The sequence below is a fragment of the Myiozetetes cayanensis genome, unplaced genomic scaffold, assembly GCF_022539395.1.
Source record: "Myiozetetes cayanensis isolate MyiCay16 unplaced genomic scaffold, myiCay2020 scf2-11, whole genome shotgun sequence".
In the NCBI taxonomy this organism is placed as follows: domain Eukaryota; kingdom Metazoa; phylum Chordata; class Aves; order Passeriformes; family Tyrannidae; genus Myiozetetes; species Myiozetetes cayanensis.
In genome coordinates this window covers 88,172,371-88,195,817 of record NW_026087411.1, presented here as the reverse complement: position 1 = coordinate 88,195,817, position 23,447 = coordinate 88,172,371, and the positions used below count along the sequence as shown (strand labels likewise).

The 23,447-nt window shown below is 36.5% G+C and overlaps 1 protein-coding gene across 1 annotated transcript in view; it reads right to left on the bottom strand.

Moving 5' to 3' along the window:
• LOC126640159 (protein eyes shut homolog) overlaps positions 1-23,447 on the bottom strand; it is a 673,551-nt gene that overhangs the window by 558,985 nt on the left and 91,119 nt on the right. The window contains exons 4-5 of the mRNA XM_050315721.1: positions 16,651-16,773; positions 3,236-3,340 (exon numbers count right to left, since the gene is read on the bottom strand). Of these exons, the coding sequence (XP_050171678.1) occupies positions 3,236-3,340; positions 16,651-16,773 (228 nt within the window). The remainder of the gene's footprint in view (positions 1-3,235; positions 3,341-16,650; positions 16,774-23,447) is intronic.

Genomic DNA, 23,447 nt, shown 5'->3' with positions numbered 1-23,447 from the left:
CAAAATCAGTCTACTTTAGCAATCATGCTAATCATTCACTAATCCCACTGAAAAAAAAAATAAATTTATGTACTCAGTTAGGGTAGTAGGGATAATACATCACTGAGGAACAAACAGGGATGGGAAAGAAGCTGTGTAGTAGATGTAATGTGTTGTAAAAGACAAAAATTATGCATCCAGTCCTAGAACTGTTTGAGAGAAGAAAAAGAGAGGCAGTCCAGACTCTCATAGGAGGGGGACAGTGTGCAAATAAGTCTGTGGTCTATGGCCTCCTCCTAGCCTTGTTTACTTCACCTTAAACCTGAGATGATTAGACAATAGTACCACCTTTATCTTATCTCAAGTTCCTCTCAGGAGGCTTAACTCACAGTCAAACTCCCAGAAATCCAGGAGGCATGTTCAGCTGGGGACTGGGCTTCAGTGGTCTTCATATTTAACCCATAAACCATGTCAGTACCTTAGAACTCCTTATCCATGCCCAGGCAGAGCTCCTTGCACTCCCAACTGCTCATTGACAGAGAGTGCAAACACGGCCTCTTCATCTTCTGTGCCTATCCTTCCTAAAGAGCCTGTATCCTTCCATTACAACACTCCAGTCATAGGATTCATTCCACCACATCTCTGTGATGTCAATACTATCATAGCCATGCAGGCATGCGCACATCTCCAGCTCCTCTTGTATATTCCCCATGCTGCATGTGTTTGCATAGAGGAATCTAAGCTGGGTTCCTAATGAAGCTGACTTACTGGCTGGAATCCCTTTGTGCTGCCCTTCAGGTGTTTACTGCCTTCTTTTAATCCCTAAATGCTATCTAAATCATGAATTTTCATCCTCTGTTTTGTAGGTGGGTTAATTCTTCATAAAGACTGTATCTAACAAGTGTTCAAAAATATTAATAGAAAATGTTTGTAATCAGAGATTTCATATGTGTACTTCTTACAGCCTTTCAATATTCATTTCATGAATAGGATCTCACTTTTTAAGTATAACAGACAGATGTTTTCATACTCATTGTGTTTGTGGTTTCAGCAGGCAAAATACACAGACAAAATGAGATGTGACACTTGTTTTATCCACAATGGAAAGAGTAACGAAATATAGTCACAGCATCTGTAATTGAAAAATTTAAACTAAACACATAAGAATTCAGTCTTAAAAATTAGCCAAATTAATTAATAATAATAAAAAACCCCTTTGATATTCTGCATCCTGAAAGTCTTTTGTGAGACTCTCAGGTCTTAAAAAATTGTATGCATATGTGCATCTATGTATAATACACACATATACACACTTCTATATATAATATCTATAAGTACTTACATATATATTCAATATATTTTCAGGCCCATAAACTATTATTTGGTGACAGTGATGGCTATGAGTTTCTGTGTTTCACACATCAATAACTTTTAAGTTATTTGTATATTAGACTTGAAATAGCTTGTATACATTTTAAAATCTCTTGCATAAAAACATACATAGCTCTATAGGAACATAATAGTTTTATATCACTTCTTTTTCCTATCCATTTGAAGTAAATAATGGCCAGTCTTCGCGAGCGAAGATCCGGGGAAGGTCTTTCCACCTTCCAGCCTGCGCATTGGATTTTTTAGGGGAGACACAGTGTGCGCGGAACTGAGCCCACCCTTTAATCCTAAGGTTCATCTGCCGGGGCCAAGCGAGCTTGGACGGTGGCAGTGAGGTCCTTAGGACGTAGGTGGGTTGCCTTTAAGGGCTAACGAGCCCCACCTGCCCGGGAGTGGCCCTGACCGGGAATCGAACCCGGGTCTCCGCGGTGATAGCGCGGCGCCTTTACCACTAGACCACCAGGGGCTCCATTTGAAGTTTCTGTCTAAATAAAAGTTTGATCACTGTACTCTTACATTGCTAACTTGACGTTATAGAACAAGGTTCAATACAACGTAAGTGACCTAAGAGAAAAAGCTGCAGCTGAAAAAGTACTATCAATTCATGTTTTGCTTGCTGTTTTCCATTCGGCTCATAACCATTTGATCCACAATAAAGAAACTGGGGAGAGGGAGGAGAGGAATCAACAATTAATCATACTACACAAGTATCACATATTTAAATTTAAAGCTGCCAGAAGTTTCCCAGATGTCTGATGGAGACAATGTCAGCAAGCTCCATGATGGCCAAAGTCAAGCTTATCAGCAACAGTGGTAGCACCTCTGGGATAACAAAGTTAAGACGGGGTAAAAAAACCCAACTGAGAAGTTGCAGCCAGACAACAACATGAGACTATGTGAGAGAAACAGCTCTTTATACACCAAAGTCAGAGGAGAAGGAGGAGGTGCTGCAGGCACCAGAGAAAAGATTCTCCTGCAGCTTTTGGTAAAGACCATGGTAGAGCAGGCTGTCTCCCTACAGCCCATGGAGGTCCAGGGAGGAGCAGAGATCCCCCTGCAGACCATGGAGGACCCCATGACAAAGCAGGTGGATGCCCTAAGGAAGCTGTGACCTTGTGGGAACCCTGGACTAGACCAAGCCTCCAACAGGATCAGTGGCCCCAAGGAGAGAGGAACTCATGTTGGAGCAGGTTTCCTGGTAGGACTTGTGACCCTGTAGGGGAACCCATGCTGGAGCAGTTTGTCAAGAGCTGCAGCCCATGTGAAGGAATCACACTGGAGAAGTTCATGGAGGACTGTCTCCTGTGGGAGTGACCCCAAACTGGAGCAGGGGAAGAGTGTGAGGAGTCCTTCCCTGAGGAAGAAGGAGTGACAAGAAACAATGTGTGATAAAACTGCACCCAGCTTCCAGCCAGGGTCAATCCACCACAGCAGCCCTTATAACAATTACTGTATAACCTGTCCACAGGTTTTTTTCTGAAATTCAAAAAAAAAATTTGCTAGTAGAAAAAATGGAAACAAAATCATGATACCTCCATGGTAGGAAGTAAATTAACTTTTGCAAATATTTATAAGTTCACAATTGCTCAAAGGTTAGGGGATGAATACTACTGACAGCGTTCTTTGATTTCTAAGACTCTATTCCTCAGTTTGGAAGCCAGGACTTCTGGTATACAATTTATATTCTGGAAACAAATTCTGCTGACACTATCTGAATAGCAATTGCAGCATATCCTTAAAGCATAACTGTTCAGTCCTCTCTTTTCAAGCAAAAACATTATTACTTAGTTGTGTTCTTATGAAAAACTCTATTTCTTTCTTGAATAACACAGAACATTTCTCAAATAAATATCATGTGACTTCTTACCTGGCAAACAGCTACAGTAAAATTCACCAATCAAATTATGGCAATGGCCTCCGTTTTTGCAGGGCTTGAAGGAACATTCATCAATATCTGTAGAACAGTTTTTGTCTGACAGAAAAGAAAATTAAACATTAAAACTATAAATCATGCTGAGAAAGCAGAAAAGCTACTTCATAGTGCAAGTGACAACTGCATAATTTAAATTTTCCAGGTTGGAAACACTATTTTATTTCTATTTGACAGCCCTAAAACTAGAGATATTCATAGATCATAGCTGATAGTTTACAAATTAAATATTTTAAAGGAATAAATATGAACAGCATTTGCAAATACATGCCTTGTGTATTCTAGCATTGCATATCAACACCATAATCACTAGGGTTATATGCCACATTTAAAAAACTGTTTAAGAGATTTAATAACCTCAGTAACAATAGTAAGATAAAATATTTCTTGAGGTTTGCTTCCATGTTTAGATGAATGAAGCCATTACTCAAATCCAAAATGAAAATCACAATTCACTCAGCTGTTTCTTCATATTTCTACTTTAAAAGAGATTTAATAAAGCTGTAATTCAAATTAATTCAAATGTGAAACAACAAAACTATAGGAGAACATAAAGAAGACAGAGAGGGATATTTAGAAGACAATGTAAGAGGTGGTTTATGAAAACAATTAACTCATTGGACATACCAAAGAAAATCCAGTCCCTCATTTCTCTGCATTAATTTAGAGTAATCACTATCCTGGTATAAATAACACTGTGACCTTTCTGATCCAAAATTGATCAAAAATCAAGAAGCTGTATAGACTAAGAGCTGTATAGACTTTATAGACTATATAAACTCTACAGCTGTATAGACTAAGAGCTCCCATGAATACCTGAAGCTAAGCCAGTGACAGAGCAGGAAAACTGTAACTGTCACTGATGTGAACAAGCAGAATTATTGTTGGTATGCTACACAGAAATTGTTGGAAGGTTCCTTGTATCACTCAAATCAAATATAGCATGTAGGTAATGCCTCCCAGGAATCCCAGAAGCTGAATTAAAGAATCATGTGGGGCTTCTGGGGTCCCTCTTGGACACACAGAGCTCAGATAATCATATATTCATTGTAATAATAAATTCATGGCTGGCAGATGTTGTCCCTCTGCAGTTTGAGCTAACATGTAAAAATAAAATGTACACAAAAATCAAAACAAATAAGCAGAAGAGAAAGTGAGAAGACAGAGGAAGGAAAAAAATCAACACCCTTTGCACTGTTCCTCTAAAACACTTATTTAGAAAAGGGTTTAAGGGGATGGAAGCAGAAGCCCATAGATAGGGATAATGATAGAAACTAGGTAAGACTTACATGGGAAATACTGCACACTCACATCTAATATACTGTAGTTAATGGTTCAGTACAGATCACAAATCCAGTAAAATCAGTTTAAGGAAATCTTAGATTTTTATAGCTTGTGGGTTTTTCTGTTGTTTTGGTTTGGTTTTGTTTTTAATATTTTAAATAAATAAAAGAACTAGCAGAATCCTTACGCACACAGGACTTGGACTGATAGGGTATTTAACTACAAATCCATAATTTTTGAAAGGAATCATTAATCAGAAATTCAGGGATATTTGAATGTGCTATTGTCGATTTTTTCATGCAGTGGTGAAAAAGGTAGCTACAAACAGAGATTTTCTGGAATCTGATTCAAAGTTAAAGGGAAAAGTATTCTCTGACTATGAAGAAAGAAATGTGAAGAACTTGGGTGAGAGCTATCCATGAAAAGGGAGAGGAGAGGAGAGGAGGGTGATTTTGAAAGAAGTCTACTTCCCATTTAGTTCCACTAATTTTTTTTTCAACAATCTGGAAGGTAGACAACAAAGTAAGCTTACTGATGGCAAGACAAAAATATTAGAAGTCTTTACAAATAGATTGTGTTCGAAATAACAAATGTAATCCAATCAGAATAAGTGGAAGATACCATAAGAAAATCACAATTTAAGTAGGAACAAACCCCAGAATTTTGTTTCAAATTAAATCATGTGCTGGGATATATGAAAAGAACATATCCAGTTAGGATCATAAAGTAATCCTTCCATTCTTATCCAGCTGGAGTAAAACTGCATTTAGAGAGTTTTGCATTGTGCAGTGAGTTGCATTCAAGAAAAATGTGGACAAAATAATGGTCCATATGAGCATGACAGGCATGACAAAGAGCTTAAAGGCATGACTTCTTAGGATGAACAAAATGAATGGGGCTGTGAAGCCTAAATAAGGAAAATTTGAATAGAAATTTGATGACAATCATAAAACAAGAAAGTGCTTTTGCAAAAGTCATCTGTTCTCTGTGTTAGCAGCAGACAAGGTAAGAAGCAATGCATTTAAACTGCAGTGAAAGATTAGATGATAGGAATTCCTCCTAATGGTTAGTGTAATATCACACTGGAAAAGTTGCCTGAGAAAAATAAGGAATGTGTTGGACTTCTTTAAGATACATAGGTGGTAAACAACATAGGATATTATATGCTTTCTGCTGGGATAAGCATGGAATAGATTATAGCTAGTGTTTCATTCTAGTGTTGTGATTATATCATTTACAGGGCATACACACTGTTTATAGCACTGAAGAAGGTTCAGAGAATTATGTTTGTGTAATGAGTTGGATTGTCTGGAAATTTGCTTTACCTTATGATAGAGTAAAGGTCTTAAGTTTCTTGGAGTGTAACAACTGAGAAGACTTTGGAACCTAGTGCTTCTATCCAAATCTGTGTCTCCACTCTATTTGTCCATCAAAACAAATTTTTGCATTAGTCATATGAATGGAGTAGTCATAGAGGTGAATCCAGGCATGCAGCAGGCAAGAGAAAAAGAGGGTAAAAGTACTAACAATAGCAACCAGAGACAAACACACTCTTCAAGTACACCATAAATGCACATGGTTGAAATTACATAAGGATAAATGGAAAGTCCTACTCTTACAAAGAACGCAGTACAGCTTTTGGCACATTCAATTTGAATTCACCCCTCAAGTCCTTCTCATGAAAAAAACATAATGAAACAAATGAGTCATTTCATACTTCCCAGAGTCTCTTCTCCTGTAGGTAAATGTGAAAACCCCTTACTCTATTGTTTTAACACTGACTTTTAAACAGGCTCTTCATTTCCACTCTCACTTCCTTTCCTTATCTCCCCTCCACAGGAGAGGAAGCCTATGCACCACTGAAATCTTGTGATAACTTTTGTTTAGCTTAACTGTACATTTTTCTGTACATGTACTGCAGGTCACTTCTGATCACTTGCAGTTGCCAGATACAAGCACAGAAAAAAATGTGCAGGTTATAGCTACTGAACTGCAGCTCAACTCTATGTGAGGAAACAACAAAAGTGATCTGAAAAGAACTGCTGAAGATCTCAGCATATAAGCCTCATTACAGTGCTTAACAAAAAAATAATTCTCAGATGTATTTAAATAAAACAAAAAAGGAATATTGATGTGTAAAGTACCTCTGCATAAAACATTGATTACAATGTTCCATATTTAAAAAAAAAAAAAGTGGGAAGCATGCAGGAAAAGCTACACAATTTATTCAACAACTAAAGAAAGCATGCTGTCGGCAAAGGCTTAAAGAGCTCCATCTGTTTCATTTAGAAGAAACAAAAACAAGAAGTGACTTGATTACAGTGTGTGTAAGTATCTTTATAAAGAGAAAATACTTGGGTAGCAAGAGGATTTTTCATTTCATGTAGAAAAGGTAATGAGATGCAATAGCTCGAAGTTGAAGACAAAAATTTAAATAAAATATTTAATATAAACTTCTAAATCTGATGGTGATCAGTACTAGAATAAAATATCAGTGAAATTCTGGCTGCTTCTCGTGCATTCAAATAAGGATTGAATCCTTTTGGATTCATTGTGTGCTTTAATCAAAACTAAGTAATTAGGTTCAGTACAAGGTGGTTAATGGCCCACATTAACTGCCTTCTGGTATGCAGACATAATGTAAAGCATCTATGGATTGTTAGAAGACTTGCAGAATAAATATGCTCATCCTGTAGCCCTCTATGTGTCTTTCCTGGGAAAGCATCAAGAGAATTCTGTGAGCCAGATACATTCCTCTGACAACAATATCCCATCCTGGGGCAGCTGAGCCCTGTAGCATCATCATCATGTGACATATGTGTGTCCTGTTCTTGGAGGTTCATAAGTTTACGTGGATAACTGGGTGTAATTTACTATTCTACTGCTACCAGAGCAAACAGTCTATGCAATTCCATTTCTTGCCTGGCTACAAAAGTGACAAGGGAAAAAAATCTTCTTATAAAAGTTGTATAAACATCTTTACAAAACATCACTCTGCATTTTACACAGTTTTCCCTCCTGCCTCAAGACTCATCTGATCTGAGCAAGCAGATTGATCTGGTTGATCTACTATTTAAATGAAGAGAGTGGGCAGTGGTGTAATGTCCCCACTATCACCACTGCAGTCCTGAAGCCCAGTACATATGACATTGCCATTGCTAGCATTGAGCTACTACTTCGGTGTCAAGGTAAAAGCAGGTAGATAAGGACTTGTCTAGTGGCCAGTTGGATCTTAAACCCATAGAATCATAGAATGATTTGGGTTGGAAATGACCTTACAGACCATCTAGTTCCAACACCCATGCCATGGGCAGGGACACCTTGCGCTAGACCAGGTTGCTCAAGACCCCATCCAACATGGTCTTGAACACTACCAGGGATGGGGCATCCACAACTTCTTTGGGAAACCTGATTCTAGTGCCTCCAGTGCCTCCAGTTACCCTCATGGTAAAGAATTACTTTCATAGTAAAGAATTTCTTCTGTATCTTTCTTCATTCCTTTTAGTCTGCCTTAATTTTAGGAATTATGTTGTTATGCTTATTAATAAGAGAAGACAGGAAAAAATAGTATTCATACGGTATAGAATGAACTAATTATGACCCTAGAGTAAGGCTGCTGTATGAAGGAGTATAAGGCAGAGAGCAGAGGCCTTGAAAGTGTGTTTGTAAAGAGGTACAAGGATATTAATTGCTCACATGTGGCCAGTTATTGGTAGTGAAATAAACATAAGACCTAGGAAAAACAGTTTTAGGGATAAAAGATATGGGAAAACAACAAATGACTAACATATGTAAAATGCCTCAAATATAAAAAAATCAGTAGTTCTAGGGAATTGCAGAACTGAGAAAGATAAAGGTATGAAAAACAAACAAACAAAACAAACCAAACCAAACCAAACAAAAAACAAACAAAAAACCCCAAACATGACAAAGAGGAAGGCCAAAGAGTGAAAACAAAAAAAAGTCAACAGGTTACTAAAGAGGACACCAAATAAGGTTCCTATTTAGTGTGGTCATACTAAAACGGATAGTGTCGTATCTTTTTATAGTATCCTCTGTCAAAGCAAAGGATGTCCAAAATAATTGTTTCACTGGCTAAAAACAAAACCCAATATGTACTGGAAAATATAATTTAGTATTAAAATCTCAGATATAATGCTAGCTGGTATTGCAAAAGCAGTGTTGAAAAACAGACTTTCTAACATCAATGATTTGGTAGGTTTATTTTCAGACGAGGAAGCGTGTACTATAAAAAAAAAACACCACAACTAAATAAACCCATTCTTTCATAAGATGCCACTTCCATTACTCAAATTTGTTAACGGAATGTCTGGGAGGGATAGAAAATTTGCACTGGGGAAGTAACCTGGAGGTACATTTTTTTATGTCAGAGTTTATTCAATGATTACTTATGTCATAACAGAAAATTTAGTCCTAAGAAATTACGTGAAGCAGTTATAACAGAAATCTTGATTGAAATTCTGTCCTGATATCCATATGTTATTTTTACTAGTGCAATCAGATGTAAAAAGTAAAAACTGCACTTATTGTGCTAGCATATTACTGTTCATTGTATGATGTCATCCATGACCTTAACATAGAAAAATACGGAGTTAAGGAAAAATATGGTTGATTGCTCATGGTAACCAAGGAAAACTAAGAATTTCAGCCATGTTTTCCAGAGTCTTCTGTATGTATTTTAAGCACTGTATGAGCTTTTCTAGACATAACTTTTTTTTTATTTGATGAAATCCTCCTAACAACTGATAAAATTTTTAAAATTGAAAATCAAACCTATTCATATAAAATGATTATGTTACAATTTATCTAAAATTAATTAAACACATAGTCACACCCAGAAAAATATTAATGGATGTTCTATAATAATAATGATAATAATAATGGCCAGTCTTCGCAAGCGAAGATCCGGGGAAGGTCTTTACACCTTCCAGCCTGCACATTGGATTTTTTAGGTGAGACACAGTGTGCGCAGAACTGAGCCCACCCTTTCATCCTAAGGTTCATCTGCCAGGGCCAAGCGAGCTTGGACGGTGGCAGCAAGGTCCTTAGGATGTAGATGGGTTGCCTTTAAGGGTTAACGAGCTCCATCTGCCCAGGAGTGTCCCTGACCAGGAATCGAACCCGGGCCTCGGTGGTGACCACTAGACCACCAGGGGCTCCCATGGATGTTCTACTTACATTATATTATGCATGGCAGTTGACATCGCTATTGAAAAAAACAACCATTATATCTAAAATAAATGGGATAAAATGAAATAGAAAAATAATCTCATAACACCTTCAGTAGAGAAAAGATAAACTAAATTCCATGTAAGTTAATTAAAGTTGATTGAAGAATTAACTTATCTTTTGTCAGATGGTTACAACTGGTATTATTCACCTTCCAATTTAAACCAATCATGCTTAGTATTTGCAGATAGAAAACTATTGGAGAAATGTGCCATTTAATTTCTCACAAAAAAAAATTAAGTGACTGGAAAAAACAATTGATTTGTTTTTCTTTCATGCAATTCAGTAACTGTTATGTATTATTTTATCAGTTTCTTTATGCAATGTAATTCGCAGCATGACAGAACTTAAACAGTCTTTTCTGCACTCTACTGATCTTTTTTTTCCCTTTCAAGTGTTGAATTCCTTCCAAGGGAAGCAGGTTCTCTTACACATGAGATGGCAATAAATACTCTCTAATAACTCAGAAGTGCATAGTGAATACATTTATTTCCATGTATGCATAAATACATTTATTTTCCAGCAAGTTAAGTTTGCACACCCAGCTGCAGAAAGCCTGCCCTTGGCAGTGTTTGTGGCAACCAGCAGCCCATCTGCAGTGTTCCAGATGAGTAGAGCAAAGGTAGTCAGCCCTTCACTCTTGTGCCATCATGGTCCACTGTGATTCAGAGCTCTGGAGCTAGGAGCCAGGGAAACATCCCTCTCTCTTCAGTCTTCAGTATACAGGTTTTGGTTTGGTTTGAAAAACCTTACTACCTTGACTGGAGATCAAACACAGGCATGCTGTTTAAATGAATTTGCTCATTAGGGAACATTAGAGAAGAGAGGACCTGGATTTTGGGCTACTTCTTTATGGGCCATAAGGGACAACTGATGTGGAACAGTAACCTGATATATGGATGCAAACAAGACTGGGTTCCTGTGACTGACTCTAAAGATAAGTGAGGAACAGTAGATCACAGACTCACATAATAATAAAAATATTTAAGTTGGAATAGACCTCCAAGATCATCAAGTCCATCTTTTGACCAATCACTACCATGTCAATAAGTGACATATCCAGTCATTTCTTGAACTCCAGGGATGGTGACTCCACCACCTCACTGGTAGCCTGTTCTAATGCTTGACAACCCTTGGCATGAAGAAACTCTTCCTGCTGTCCAACCTGAACCTGCCTGGTGCAGCTTGAGGCCATGTACTTACATCCTGTCACTAGTTGACCAGGAGAAGAGGCCAACCCTCACCTTGCTACAACCTTCTTTTGTGTACAGGTAGATTTCTCAGACTGGTTTTTTTTTCCTTTGATTGTTGAAGGCAGGACTAGATATGTTTAGCACAGAATGGAGAATAGACCAAGTCAATAATTTTACACTGTGCATTTGTCCTGATATATGTGTTAGGCAGAAGATGCCTAAAACAAAATAGTTTTTGCAGGCTTACTGAAAAGAAAGATTAGAATACCATAGGAAAAGAATGGACAGAAAAAGATTTTCAAAAACACAAAGAAAGGTATCTCCTTTTGTCTTATCATTGAATGAGTTGAGCTGGAAGACACTGCACATCCTTTTATAATTTTGGTTTTTGAATGTTCAGTTTTGCACTGAGCACTTGTTTAGCCACAATAGCTACACAAAATTACTAAAGCTCAATAGTATGAAAAATCCTAGAGGAAACTATATAGATCTGATCTTCAGAAAGCATATTAAAAGGCTTGCAAATTTATTTAATCTGTTGTGTAAAGTCTAAAGACTTATTTAAGTCAACATGTGACTAATGGTAGAATCTGACTCTTGATTCATACTGTTTCATTATAATGATAAACAGGCAAAACTTAAAGGATCATTTTGCAGGTTTATAATTCATATGGACCATGATATAAGTGAAGAAGTCAGATTAAGAATGTCATGCATAAAAACTATAACAAACTTCAGTGCTAAGTGCTAAGGTAAAAACCACTTTGGAAGCATGGTTTTTTCTACCCAGTATTCATTGGTGTCACCTTACTAGCATAGGGATCACTCAGACACATATGGGCACTACTGAAATCTGTTTAATTAATAATCTCTTCTAAAATTTAAAATGGGCAAAGGGTTTACAATGAACAAAATATAATAATAATGAACATAATTTATTTAAGATTAAAAAACTATATCTTTTCATCCCAGAACAGTGACTTACAAAATTCTTTTATCCCAGTGTCTTACACTATCAGAGAAAATCCACTCAAATCAAATAAACGGTCGGTAACCAACACCTCATAAAATTGCCTTCTCTTTCTGTATCATTGATGAATTCAATACCATCCCACTTGATTGATCCTTTTCTTCAAGGTATCTTACTACTTCAGGGACTAAAGGTGTCCTATTGTTCAATATTAAAATGTCTTACTTCACCTTTCTTCAGGTTTGGTTAATGCCCAGAATTAACTAATCTGGATATGTTGAGCAAGTCTTTTTCTAATTTTTGAGGCTAGTCAGGTTTACATACCTGGACTGCCTTTACCTATCTCAACTACCAGAGTTTCTCGAAACCCCACTAACTAGCAAAATCGAACAAAGCATTGTGAGGGAGAAGGTGGCAGTGCTGCCATCTGTCTATTTGTCCAGTAGCTCTTTACTATGGGATAATTACTGTGATCCTGTGTATGCAGATTTCCACAAGAGGGCACTTGAGAGAAAGCTTTGATTGAAGAGAGAAAGTATTTTTCCTTGTCTTTCTCAGGACCTGCTTTTCTCTGTCTGCCTATCTTGCACAGAGTAAAGGAAACGCCATGCAGTAGCTATAAAGGCTTCCAGTACTCATCCTTCCAATAACACAAAAATGCACTTGGAAGCAGAAGCTGCAAGAAGATTCCCTGGCCCTCTCAGGAGTCTCTCAGCTGTTTTGGTTGTTCCTGCCCTGCTGGTTTTCATCAGCAGGAGAGTTTATCCCGCCATCCAGCCCTTCTCCCTACCATACACGCAGCATGACCTCTTTCCAGCTCTGTTCCCAGGGAAGGATCAAGCTCTGCTACCTGTGGTGCACCACAGCCAAGGCCATTCAAGCAGGCAGCTGTCTTCCTCCTGTCCAATGCTTCCCTTCCAGCAGAGCTTTAGTGCACAAAGCATGTGACACCAAACGATATTGATGCCGCCAGGCACAGAGCTAGTAAACAGCAAAAGAAACAAACGACCTGACCTAAGACAATTTATACCCAACCAGTTCAGATGCTAAAGATTAACTTTATTTGGAAATCAATTTTAACATGCTAGAAAAAGAAAAATGTGTTGGAAAGAAATAGAGAAATAAAAATCAGTCATATACATTTACTTGACGTTTTCAAATTTCACTTCCTTGATCAAGTCTCATCAGAAGAATACAAGGTATGATTGACAGGGCATTAACAGATCTGTTGGTGAACTTTCTAATTTGTTTCTCCATGTAATCAGAGCTAACTCTTCTTATGAGCTAACTGTGCTGTTAATGGCACTTTTCTACACTGCTTAAATATTAAGAGGATAAACAAGCAATTCCCATATATACACTGTGTTTCCTATTGCCCTTAAAAAGCTGAGTATATCACTACTACTATGACAGTAACCTCTTGCACCATTTATACGAACTCAGAAGGACATGGAACATTCCTGGACCACTGTTTGCTTCTCTTAGAAGGTCGGAGCTCAAATACACAGTATTTTGCATTGAAGAATCTTTCTAGGGACACTGAAGCAGTTGTTTGAAAGACTTGGAGAGAGTAGACCTAATGAGATTCACAATGACTGACTATGAATTAATTATACAAACAGCATGAGCAGGTGTCATCAGGAGGGTTGTTGTCCCTACTTCTAATTCCAGTCAGTAGAATGTTGGATTTGCTTTCTTGTAGGAGCTGTTCCATCTCACCAAAAAAAAAAAAAAAAAAAAAAAGCTAATATGAAATGAGATCAACAGTACATTTTTGATGAGAAGTCTCTCACATAGGAAATGCAGGACAAAATAGAGCTTTTTCACAATGGCCTATTATGCAGTCATGTGACATTCTATGACTTCAATATAAGCATCAAGGTATGTATTAAAGTCTACTTATAACTCATTGGTAACTTTTTAATGTTGACAGATCCTTCATCCTTTTTGTCTTGGAATTAACAGCTATATCATTAACTAACTCTGTTGGAGGTAACCTAGATGAGGAAGAGGATTTTAGAAGGTGGAAAGAAACAACTTCTGGTAATATGGGCCAGACAGCATAAAAAAAACCAGACTGTGTCTGTTAGATTGTAAACTCTCTCTCAAAGGAGAGAGCAGGTTTCTTCTGATTGGCCAATGTCCAGTCGGAGACAGTTAGCTTTTCCAATTAAGTACTAAGTAGTTATGTAAAGATTCATGTATCTCCCCTCTTTATATATGTCAATCCCAAATCCTAACCAATGCCCTGTCCAAGTTTATGCAAACCTGTCGCAGTCTTGCTTTCTTGGAAGGGAGCAGACCAGCGACGGGGGTTCTTGCAGGCTGCTTTGTGAGTGGTTGTGGTATGCAGCAGCAAGGGCTTTCAGGTTAGGTTCACACGCGCTGTGACCCGCAAGGAAGACACAGAGAGTGCGACCACCTAGGAAGCCAAGGCTGATCCATTTATTGAACAAAATGGAGGGCTTTTTATACTCTCGGGGAGAGAACACTCTGGAAAGGGGGCGGTACCTAGGCAGAGCATGAAAATCTGCTACAATCTATTGGATAAAGGGTAATACATAAACATAACTGGGTGTCAACTGGGGAGGAGAGAACTTGAGGTAACTTGATTGGATGGTACCTCATGGTACACCGACCAATGGGGTGAGTGTTGCCAAGCCTGACAGGGCTTATTGGCTAGGGGGGAGAAGAAGGGAAAATGGAGGATTGGCAACCTAACATTAGGTTTGAATGAAAAACACGAGCTACTGCATAACAGTCTATGAGGCAGATTTCAAGGTCCCATTTCCATGTTGTCTCTTTGCACTTTCCAAGCGTCAAAGTTAGCGTTGTTTTCTCTGTTCCTCTTCCATTCATCCATGCTCTCGTAGACCCCGTCGCCAACACATACCTTTCCCCTTTTTCCAGAATCTTCCTTATCTGCCTATAAAAACCTTCCATTTTGTAAAATAAACCAGATCAGCTTTTAGCCTCCAAAGCTGCTGTCTCTGTGCTGATTGTCTCCTGAGCTCGGCTGATATCTAACATCTGGATGAGACAAAATATGATCCTGCCAGACATAATAATAACAACTGCAGCTCAGCTGAGGGACCCGCTGGTCTGATGACCACAACACCCCAAACATGTGTGATATAACTCTTTGCATCAATATGAATCTAGGATTAGAGTTCATCCTAAGGAAATCATACTCTGTCCCAGGCTGCCTTGGTGACACACACACATTCATTTATAGTTCTGGCTCTGTAATGTGGATTCTATCATATCCCAAAGTAGTGTAGCTGTGTTTTCAAAGGAACAACTTTTCTTGCAAATCCTTGTTCAGATTGATTGTTAGCAACTTACTACAGAAAAGTTAGACATTTTCCATTTTGATTCTAGCAGTATAGCACAAAGTTTTCAAAACTCCTTCTTTTAAATTATTGCATTAAAACTTCTTCTCTTGTATAAACAAATACTTTGTAATCACCCGTGTTATTCTCAAAATTGATATGAAATAGACACATACTATGCAAACTCATGACAGCAAAGACAGTTATTAAAGTAAAAAGAATAAGATCTTGTAGGAAATAGGGCACATCTCAGTTTTGTAATGCTGAATAATATTAGAATATGTTTGCATGAATCAAGAAAACTCACAGATTTCTATGGAATCTGCAACTATTACTACTTTCACAGATTCTAAATCTCTGTGTATCATCTTACATTCCTTATGTTCCATTTTCCTATTTTTAACCATTAACAGAATATGTATGAAGTGCTCCTAAACTGTCACTGGTGTTACTATCAACCTGAAATATTCTACTTCTAACCTAATTTTGCCTCCTTATCCTTCACTGATTTTTTAACTTTTCTCCATAATAGATCCATTTCATTTTTTTTTCTTTCCTCTCCAATGGTCACCACAGATTTTGAACTCTTGTACATATCTGTTTTACTTTTTATTACAACATCTACTAAATGTGTATGATTTCTTAGACTGCCACTACTTGTCTTCCTGTTAGCACCTATGATTAATGATGCTCCATTTTCCCCTCTGAAATCAGCAGCTTAAAGTCAAGGTGTTCCAGCATAGTTGTTAAGATGGCATGTTTTTTGAGACAGTTTTATTGATTTCCCCATGATCCTGTTAGCTGCTTCTGGCAGAAAGTAAGGCCATGAAGACTATTCCTGATGCAAGAGATATTTTCTTAAACTTGTTAGACACACAAATAATCGTGCAATTTACAAGCTATTTGTCATGAGGATCTGATGGCAACTTTCTTGAAGAGAACAAAGTGCCTTCCTACTAAAATTGTGTTGTTCTTTCATCTCAATCAAGTATGGCTATGATAAGGTCTTCTGAAGAAAAATATCACCAGCTCTAGCTACTTGCTCATCTGTGTTTCATAGACTGGGTGTTTTTTGAACACTTTTTTTTTTCTAGGCAAAATATGGTTTTACTTTCCATTAACTAATCAAATAGCAAACATACAGTGCTTTCATTTTTTACCATATCAGGAGGGAAATTAAAGCAGATGATCAATCACACAGAAAACTGAGTTGAGTTTTTTTTTCATTAAAGTTAAAACACTGAACAAAATGCAATTAATTTCAGAAAAGAAAATAAATAATTTAGCTATTTAATGTCTTTCCAAGGTTAAAATAAATCTTACCAGTGAATCCAGGAGGGCAAGCACATACGTAGTCTGCAACTAGGTCTGAACAAGTTGAATTGCTTTTACAGAAGCCAAAAGTGCACTCATCAAAGTTGATTTCACAGTTCAGACCTTCAAATCCTTGATTTGAAAAAAAACAAAGAAGAGCTTTAAATTATTGAGCTATATTTGTGCCTCATTTTTCTAAAGCATGTCTTTGGGTTCATTGTTTTCAGTTTACTCTTGTAAAAAATAATCTTGAAGTTGTATGGCAAGATCATTCTAAAATCTTTTTCTGCTCTATCATTACTAGAAAAATGCATTTGTCCACCAAATATACTTTAAAAGGAGCTAAGAAATTAAAATTATTAACAAATTTAGGATTTTGAACTTTTATTTTAGCAGACACTTTAAAATTTATGTGTCTACTGGCATTTTGACAACACTGCAGATTAAGTGACGCTGAGATTTGGACATCTGTTCCCAAAATAAAAGTCAGCTCTTAAAATCAGGTCTCAAACAGTCACTTCTCTATTTTTTCTTTATTTATTTCACAGTATCACAGAATTATCAAGATAGAAGAGATCTTCCAGATCATCCAGTCCAACTGCCAATCCAGCACCACCATAACCCCCCCTGAACAATATCCCCAAGTCCCACATCCAGATGCCTCTTGAGTACTTCCTGAGATGATGACTTCGTCACCTCCCTGTGAAACTTATTCCAATGCTTAAGCACTCTTTCAGTGATCTTCTTTTTCAAATATCTGATCCGAATCTACCCTGGTGCAACCTGAGGCTATTTCCTCTCATTCTTTCACTTGAGACATGGTAGAAGAGTCCAACTCCCACCTCACTATAACCTCCTTTCAGGTAGCTGTAGACAGCAGTGAGGTCCCCCCTAACCCTCCTTTTCTCTAGACTAAACAACCCCAGTTTCTTGTGTCACAGTGACTTTCAGCAAACTCAGAAGTCCACCAGTGGGGTTTTTTTGTAGTTGATTGCTAGAGAATCTCCTCTCCAATCTCTGACATTTTATGCTCTTGTAAATGTATTCTAATTCATGGTCATGCTACAAAATGACTATCATTAGTGCTGTCAAAGGCCATGGCTGCAGGAAGACCATGACTAATGCTAAGCTATTGGCACCCTCAGTGCAAGGCATATTCCCATAATTTCTCAAACTGACCATGGAACCAATTTTCACTGTTCCTTAAGTCATAAAACTTTAGAATTACCCTTAATTCATTAATAATGTATGGAGTAACAGTTCTTATTTGTGTTTGGATTTTAATCAGCCTCATGTCTCACAGGTAACAAGTAAGCCACAAAATTGTCAATGTGGATGCCGAGATTTATTTTTTATAAGCTGGCCAGGCAGACTAAACAGCAGAATGATCTTTTCCAAGGTTAATTTTCAGCTACCTTCCAATATCTGTTTTGGTTTCTAATTTAAGCTAACTAATTACAGAGGTTGTACTTATTTGTGGCAATTTCATCTTTCGTGATGAGTTTCTGAAGTTATCACCACTGGAATGCTGATAATAATATACACATATCTGAAATATTGTAAGCTATGAAATAAGCTCCCATGAGCATATACTTAGAAAATAGTAGAATTCAAAGATTAAAATCAAAGAAATTTAAAACATAGAAACAACATAACAGATTTGCTTTATTTTTAACTAAAAATCTAATTAAAATAAATCTAAACCTACAAATGTTCAGAAAATTCATTTGTGAAAGTCTTTCAGAACGGAAATATAATTTTAAATGTTTTGAAGCACTTTATTTTGACTACTTTTTTTTTGCTATCACTCATTTGTTCATAGAGTTCTGATAACACTGAGCAGTGTGCATTTTTAAAGAAACAGACTACAGGTGCTAAAAATCACATTATTTTTGTCTGTGAAAGTTTTAATAGATTTTTGTACTGGAAACCTATTAAAGTAATTACTATGGCCATTGTCATTTGCTTGCTATACTCAGAAAGCTCCACATTAGTAACTCAGGTTGAAATAGTTTTTTAATAAGTTTATTGATTACACTTTCTCTGGAATTCATGCACTTCTCATTTGTCTTTTTTCCACTCCTTCAGACTGTACTGCAATCACAAAGTTCCATCTGAAAATAAGGTAGCACTTCCAACTATATCTGTCTCCATGCTTAATGGGCATGGTTGTTTTTGTGGACACGTCAGTAAGAAAAGATGCAAATGAGACTTTGGAAAAGAATTAATAACTTCCATAGAAAGGAAATGTTAACAATGGCTTTGAAGACTGTCAAAAAGATGTTTTGCAAACTGCAGACAGTTTTGAAAATTGTCAAAGATAATAAAAATAAATTATTTTCAACAATTTACCTTCTGGGCAAAAACAATCATAGCTGTTGACATCATTCTGGCAGACAGCACCATTCAAGCAGGGAGCAGAATCACACTCATTCATTTCTGTTTCACAGTACCGACCTGAAAAACCTGCAAAGGAAGTAAGATAAGTTTTGAGTTTCTTCATCATTATGTGTGCTATTAGTATAAAACTGATAATTCAAATGTTGTTCTGTATCAAAAACCAAGAGGTGTTATGATCCATATTTCCCTGAAAAAGGAAATCTGAAGTTAGGGCTTCTATGTTTTATTTACAAAGAGTTAAATTTTACTAAATTCTTATTCAGTATTTTAAATTTATGTATTTATTGATGGAATAAAGCAATAAATGAAGCAGGAAGAGCTACCAGAAAGCAAGAACACATTCATAGCCATATGCAAACGAGATAGAAATTTTCAAGTTTTTTGCTTGTATTAGAGTTATTTTAGTACTTTTATGATAGAATCACAAAATGTTTTGGGTCAGGTTGATCCTAAAGATTAACTGGTTCCAAACTCACTGCCAGGGGCAGGGACACCTTCCACAAGAGGAGGTTGCTCAAGAGAGAGTACATCAGTTATCTCTCATCCATCTTCTAATCCTTACTGCTGTGGAGAAGAACAAAATATGGAGTACAAGTCCATTGAGGCATAGCAAAAATGTGCCATGAGAGTCAGGTCTTCAGGATATGTAAAGTGCCCGGCTCAGTTACTGTTGTGAGTGTTGCTGTTGTGTATGATGCTAAAAGGAGGAAAGTGGGTACCATTAAAACAAAAATCTGAAGACTAATTAGGCTTGCATAAGCAGAGGGAAACTCAGTTTTCTCACTTCTTATGGGCACTTTCACACACTGTGCAGAGTACTGGTGCCCCAGCACCCTCATCAGTGGTGGCTGCAGGGGGGCTCTGTGAGGGGAAGGTTGTGGTAATTTATCTTTGGTTCTCAGTATGCAAAACTTCATTAATTGGTAATAAATTAAATCAATTTTCCTCAATTTGAGCCCCCTTTACCCATGAGAGTGATCTCTCTGCCTTTTTCTCTAACCATAAGCTTTTTAATCTTTTCTCCTTCCTTCATGCTGATGAGAAGATAGGGTGAGAGAATTGCTGGATAAGGCTCTGAGAATCAGCCAAGGTCAGCCACCACACACCTATAGCTTTGTTCTGTGTTAATTTTAAATATCACCACTAATCTTTGCACAATCACTGGCACATTCTGTTTGAGTGGAAGAACAAAAACATATTCAAATCATTATAGTTCCTAAAATGTATTTAAAAAATCCTTAAATAACATAAAAGGGTCCCTACTGAATGTTTTTATTCTCTTCTGTTCCATTTCTTTCCATGTACCTTAGTGCAATTATTTAAATGGAGAAACAGCATTCTTTTTTGGATGAGGTTTCCAGGTTGTGAAAGATGTGACACTGTTAAATGGATGTTTACTTACATATTTTTTATTTTCTTAAGAAATTATTTTTAAAAGTGCTAAATACAAATAAATCAATAAATTAGAACGATTGTACATGCTGGAAAAGAAAGATGATTTTATATATTTCCTTCCTTTTTTTAATGTTACCTCAACTTTATCTCATTTAGAAAACAAATTTAAAAGCCTTCAGAATCACCATGAATTGACAATCTATGATGCATTTGTGAACACCAGAAAAAATAATTTCTATAGAGTTGATATTTATGTCAGCAAAATGACTACAAATGCAGATAAGAATGTAATGTCCCAGTGCAATCAGTGTATGAGTCCTTTCTCCTCTTTTTTGCAGAATTTATATATGAATTCTAATATAAGGGTAGGTTCTCACATAAGATACCAAGCACAACCTGCACAGAATACAAGAGGAATAAGACATCAGACATGCTTTCAAAGAATCTCCTTTTCATTCTTGTCTTAGACTGAACTTATTTGGAAGGCATCACACAACCACCAGTATTTGGATTATTCTGGATTAGTTAGTACCATACATTTCCAAGGATTTTACCTAACTATCAATGAAAAGGTAGAAAATTTGAAGTAGTTAGTACATTGATTGCAGAGGGTACAAGTAATGTAGATTATTAGGAAGTAAATTGTAATTTTGTTGCTAATTTAACAGTTGCTCTAATATATCAGCATTGCTAGCTGTGCTGTTATATTTGGAAATATGAGTAGCCATTACTTTTTGATACATTACTAAACATTGATGATAAAAGTATCATCCAGAGAATAGATTTTTGGTTAAGGACAAATTATTTTTCCAAAAAGCTTTTTTCCTGAAGTGAAACATTGTTTCCACTTGCAGATATAATAAGAGTAAAACAAGCAGTCCTGTTCAGGTGGAAGCATTGTTAAGGTCAAACCAGGGAACTCCACACTGCCCCTTCCAGGTCATTTTTTGTCATTCTTTGTGTTGTGGAACTGACCTCAGTAACCTAGGATTTCCCCCTTATCCTAAATTCCAATATGCTTTATTTTCCTATCACTTGGATATTTGATAACAGTGTTAATTTTCCATAAAATGGAAGTATTGTAAAATTCAAGTCCTGAATTAAATTTGTCTAATTTAGCTTTCATTATTAATCAAGTTTCTGCATTAATTAGTTATCTTTACTAAATCATATCTTTGTTGATTCTACTTTATGTATTTTAAGTGTAGCCTTTAAGTCTATTTTCAAGATCAAAAGTAAACCAAGATCTGAAATATTTGAATTTAACTGTACTCCCAGGAAGAATACAGCATGGAAACAAGTTAAATATGGCACTAACCCTTCATTCAGGCTTAAATACATGTCTATGTATGGTTAGTTTCAGTTGTGATTAGGTGAGCTTTCTCACACTAAATCCACCCTACATGCATTGTTTCAATACCAAAACTACCAGCCTGTTTATCTTTTTGAAAACAATAAACCTACAGCAAGGTATTATGAAATATAGACTGCAAAATTTCAGAGGATACTAGTGTAGATACTTGTAACATGACTGTTTGGACCATAAAATACTCAAGGTTCCATCAGTGAAAAGTTCTGATCACCTTTTTAATGCCCTTCTCTGACCACTGGAAAGGAAAGAAAAGGAAGATAAACTCAAACCAACCAAATATCCCGGTTCATTTGAAGCCACAGGTGATTACACAGAAAAACACTAACGTTGGTAACTCTGTGACTCCAAATCCTTTTTAGTAATGAACAATAGCTGGAAAGTAACACAACAGTCAGCAGATGGCCACTATGTCTAGTTTCTACAAAGATTGCTCAGTAGAGTTCCTCAGATCTCTTAGTATTACAGGTCATGTACGGATCATTAAGTCAACAGTAACAACTCTGAAATTATCTTTTCTTTTCTGAATATACTTTAAGGAAAAAAAAAGTTTCAATTTGAATAATTTGGCCTAAGAGCTGTAGCCTATTCAAACAGTCTGATTACACTTTGAAGTTATCTTATATGAAGTGTCCAAGATTGTAGAAAAAAGACTGAGCTTTCTGCTGTGATAACACAGTTTGCCATCTACCTGGTTTAAAGATAGCATGTGCACATTTACTTCCAAGGTTAGTCCTACCCAGTGTGACCCTCTTCCACCTGGGAATTCAGAACAGGCAATTTACCTGTTCTTATTTGGGTTCACTGATAACCTAGTGTCAAAAGAAAGTGAAAATAATAAAAGAAGAATGAGTTGAATTGATGTTGAAAAGATGTTCGAGAGTCTTACAAATTTATGTTTTACAGCAATACCCTTTAATATAACAGTTCCAGAGCATATCCAGATTCAGAACTGCATATTTACTTATTCCTTAGAATTTTTTCATAAGAACAGTACTCTGGGACCAGCTTTATAGTGAGAATGTAAATAAAACCCCTCATGATTTAAAGTGGTAGCTTATAGCAATTTTATCTGTTCAATGATAGAAATGTGTTTGAGTACTCAACCTGCATATTTTATATGCAGCTCTGTATACACAGGTTTTTTTCTGTAAAAACAAACAAACAAACAAAAAAAAAAACCACCCAGAAACAAACAAACAAACAAACACCCTGTAAAATTAGAATTCATTTAAAAATTACCAGATTGATATTTTGGTTTCAGACTTCCAATGACAGAATAAATTAGGTTTAAATCATTTTACATGACCTATGTAACTTTCTAATGAGTGAAGACATGTAAAGCAACTATTTACAAAGGTATTATGAGATTAAACATCATGAAAATGAAAAACTGAGAGGCAAAATTAACCTTTATAAATCCTTTATTATAAATTCTAGCTGACTACGTACATGACTTATCACAAGTTTGGTTTTTATTTAATTAATTTAGATGTATTTCCTTAATGTATTGTAAACTGGGAGCTTTGAAGAACATATCAGATTCCCAGAGGAGTTATTAGCCTACAAACACTGAGCTAGACATTCTGTTCAGCAGATCTATAAAACAAAAAAAACCATTCAAATTAGGTTTTTGTGGGAA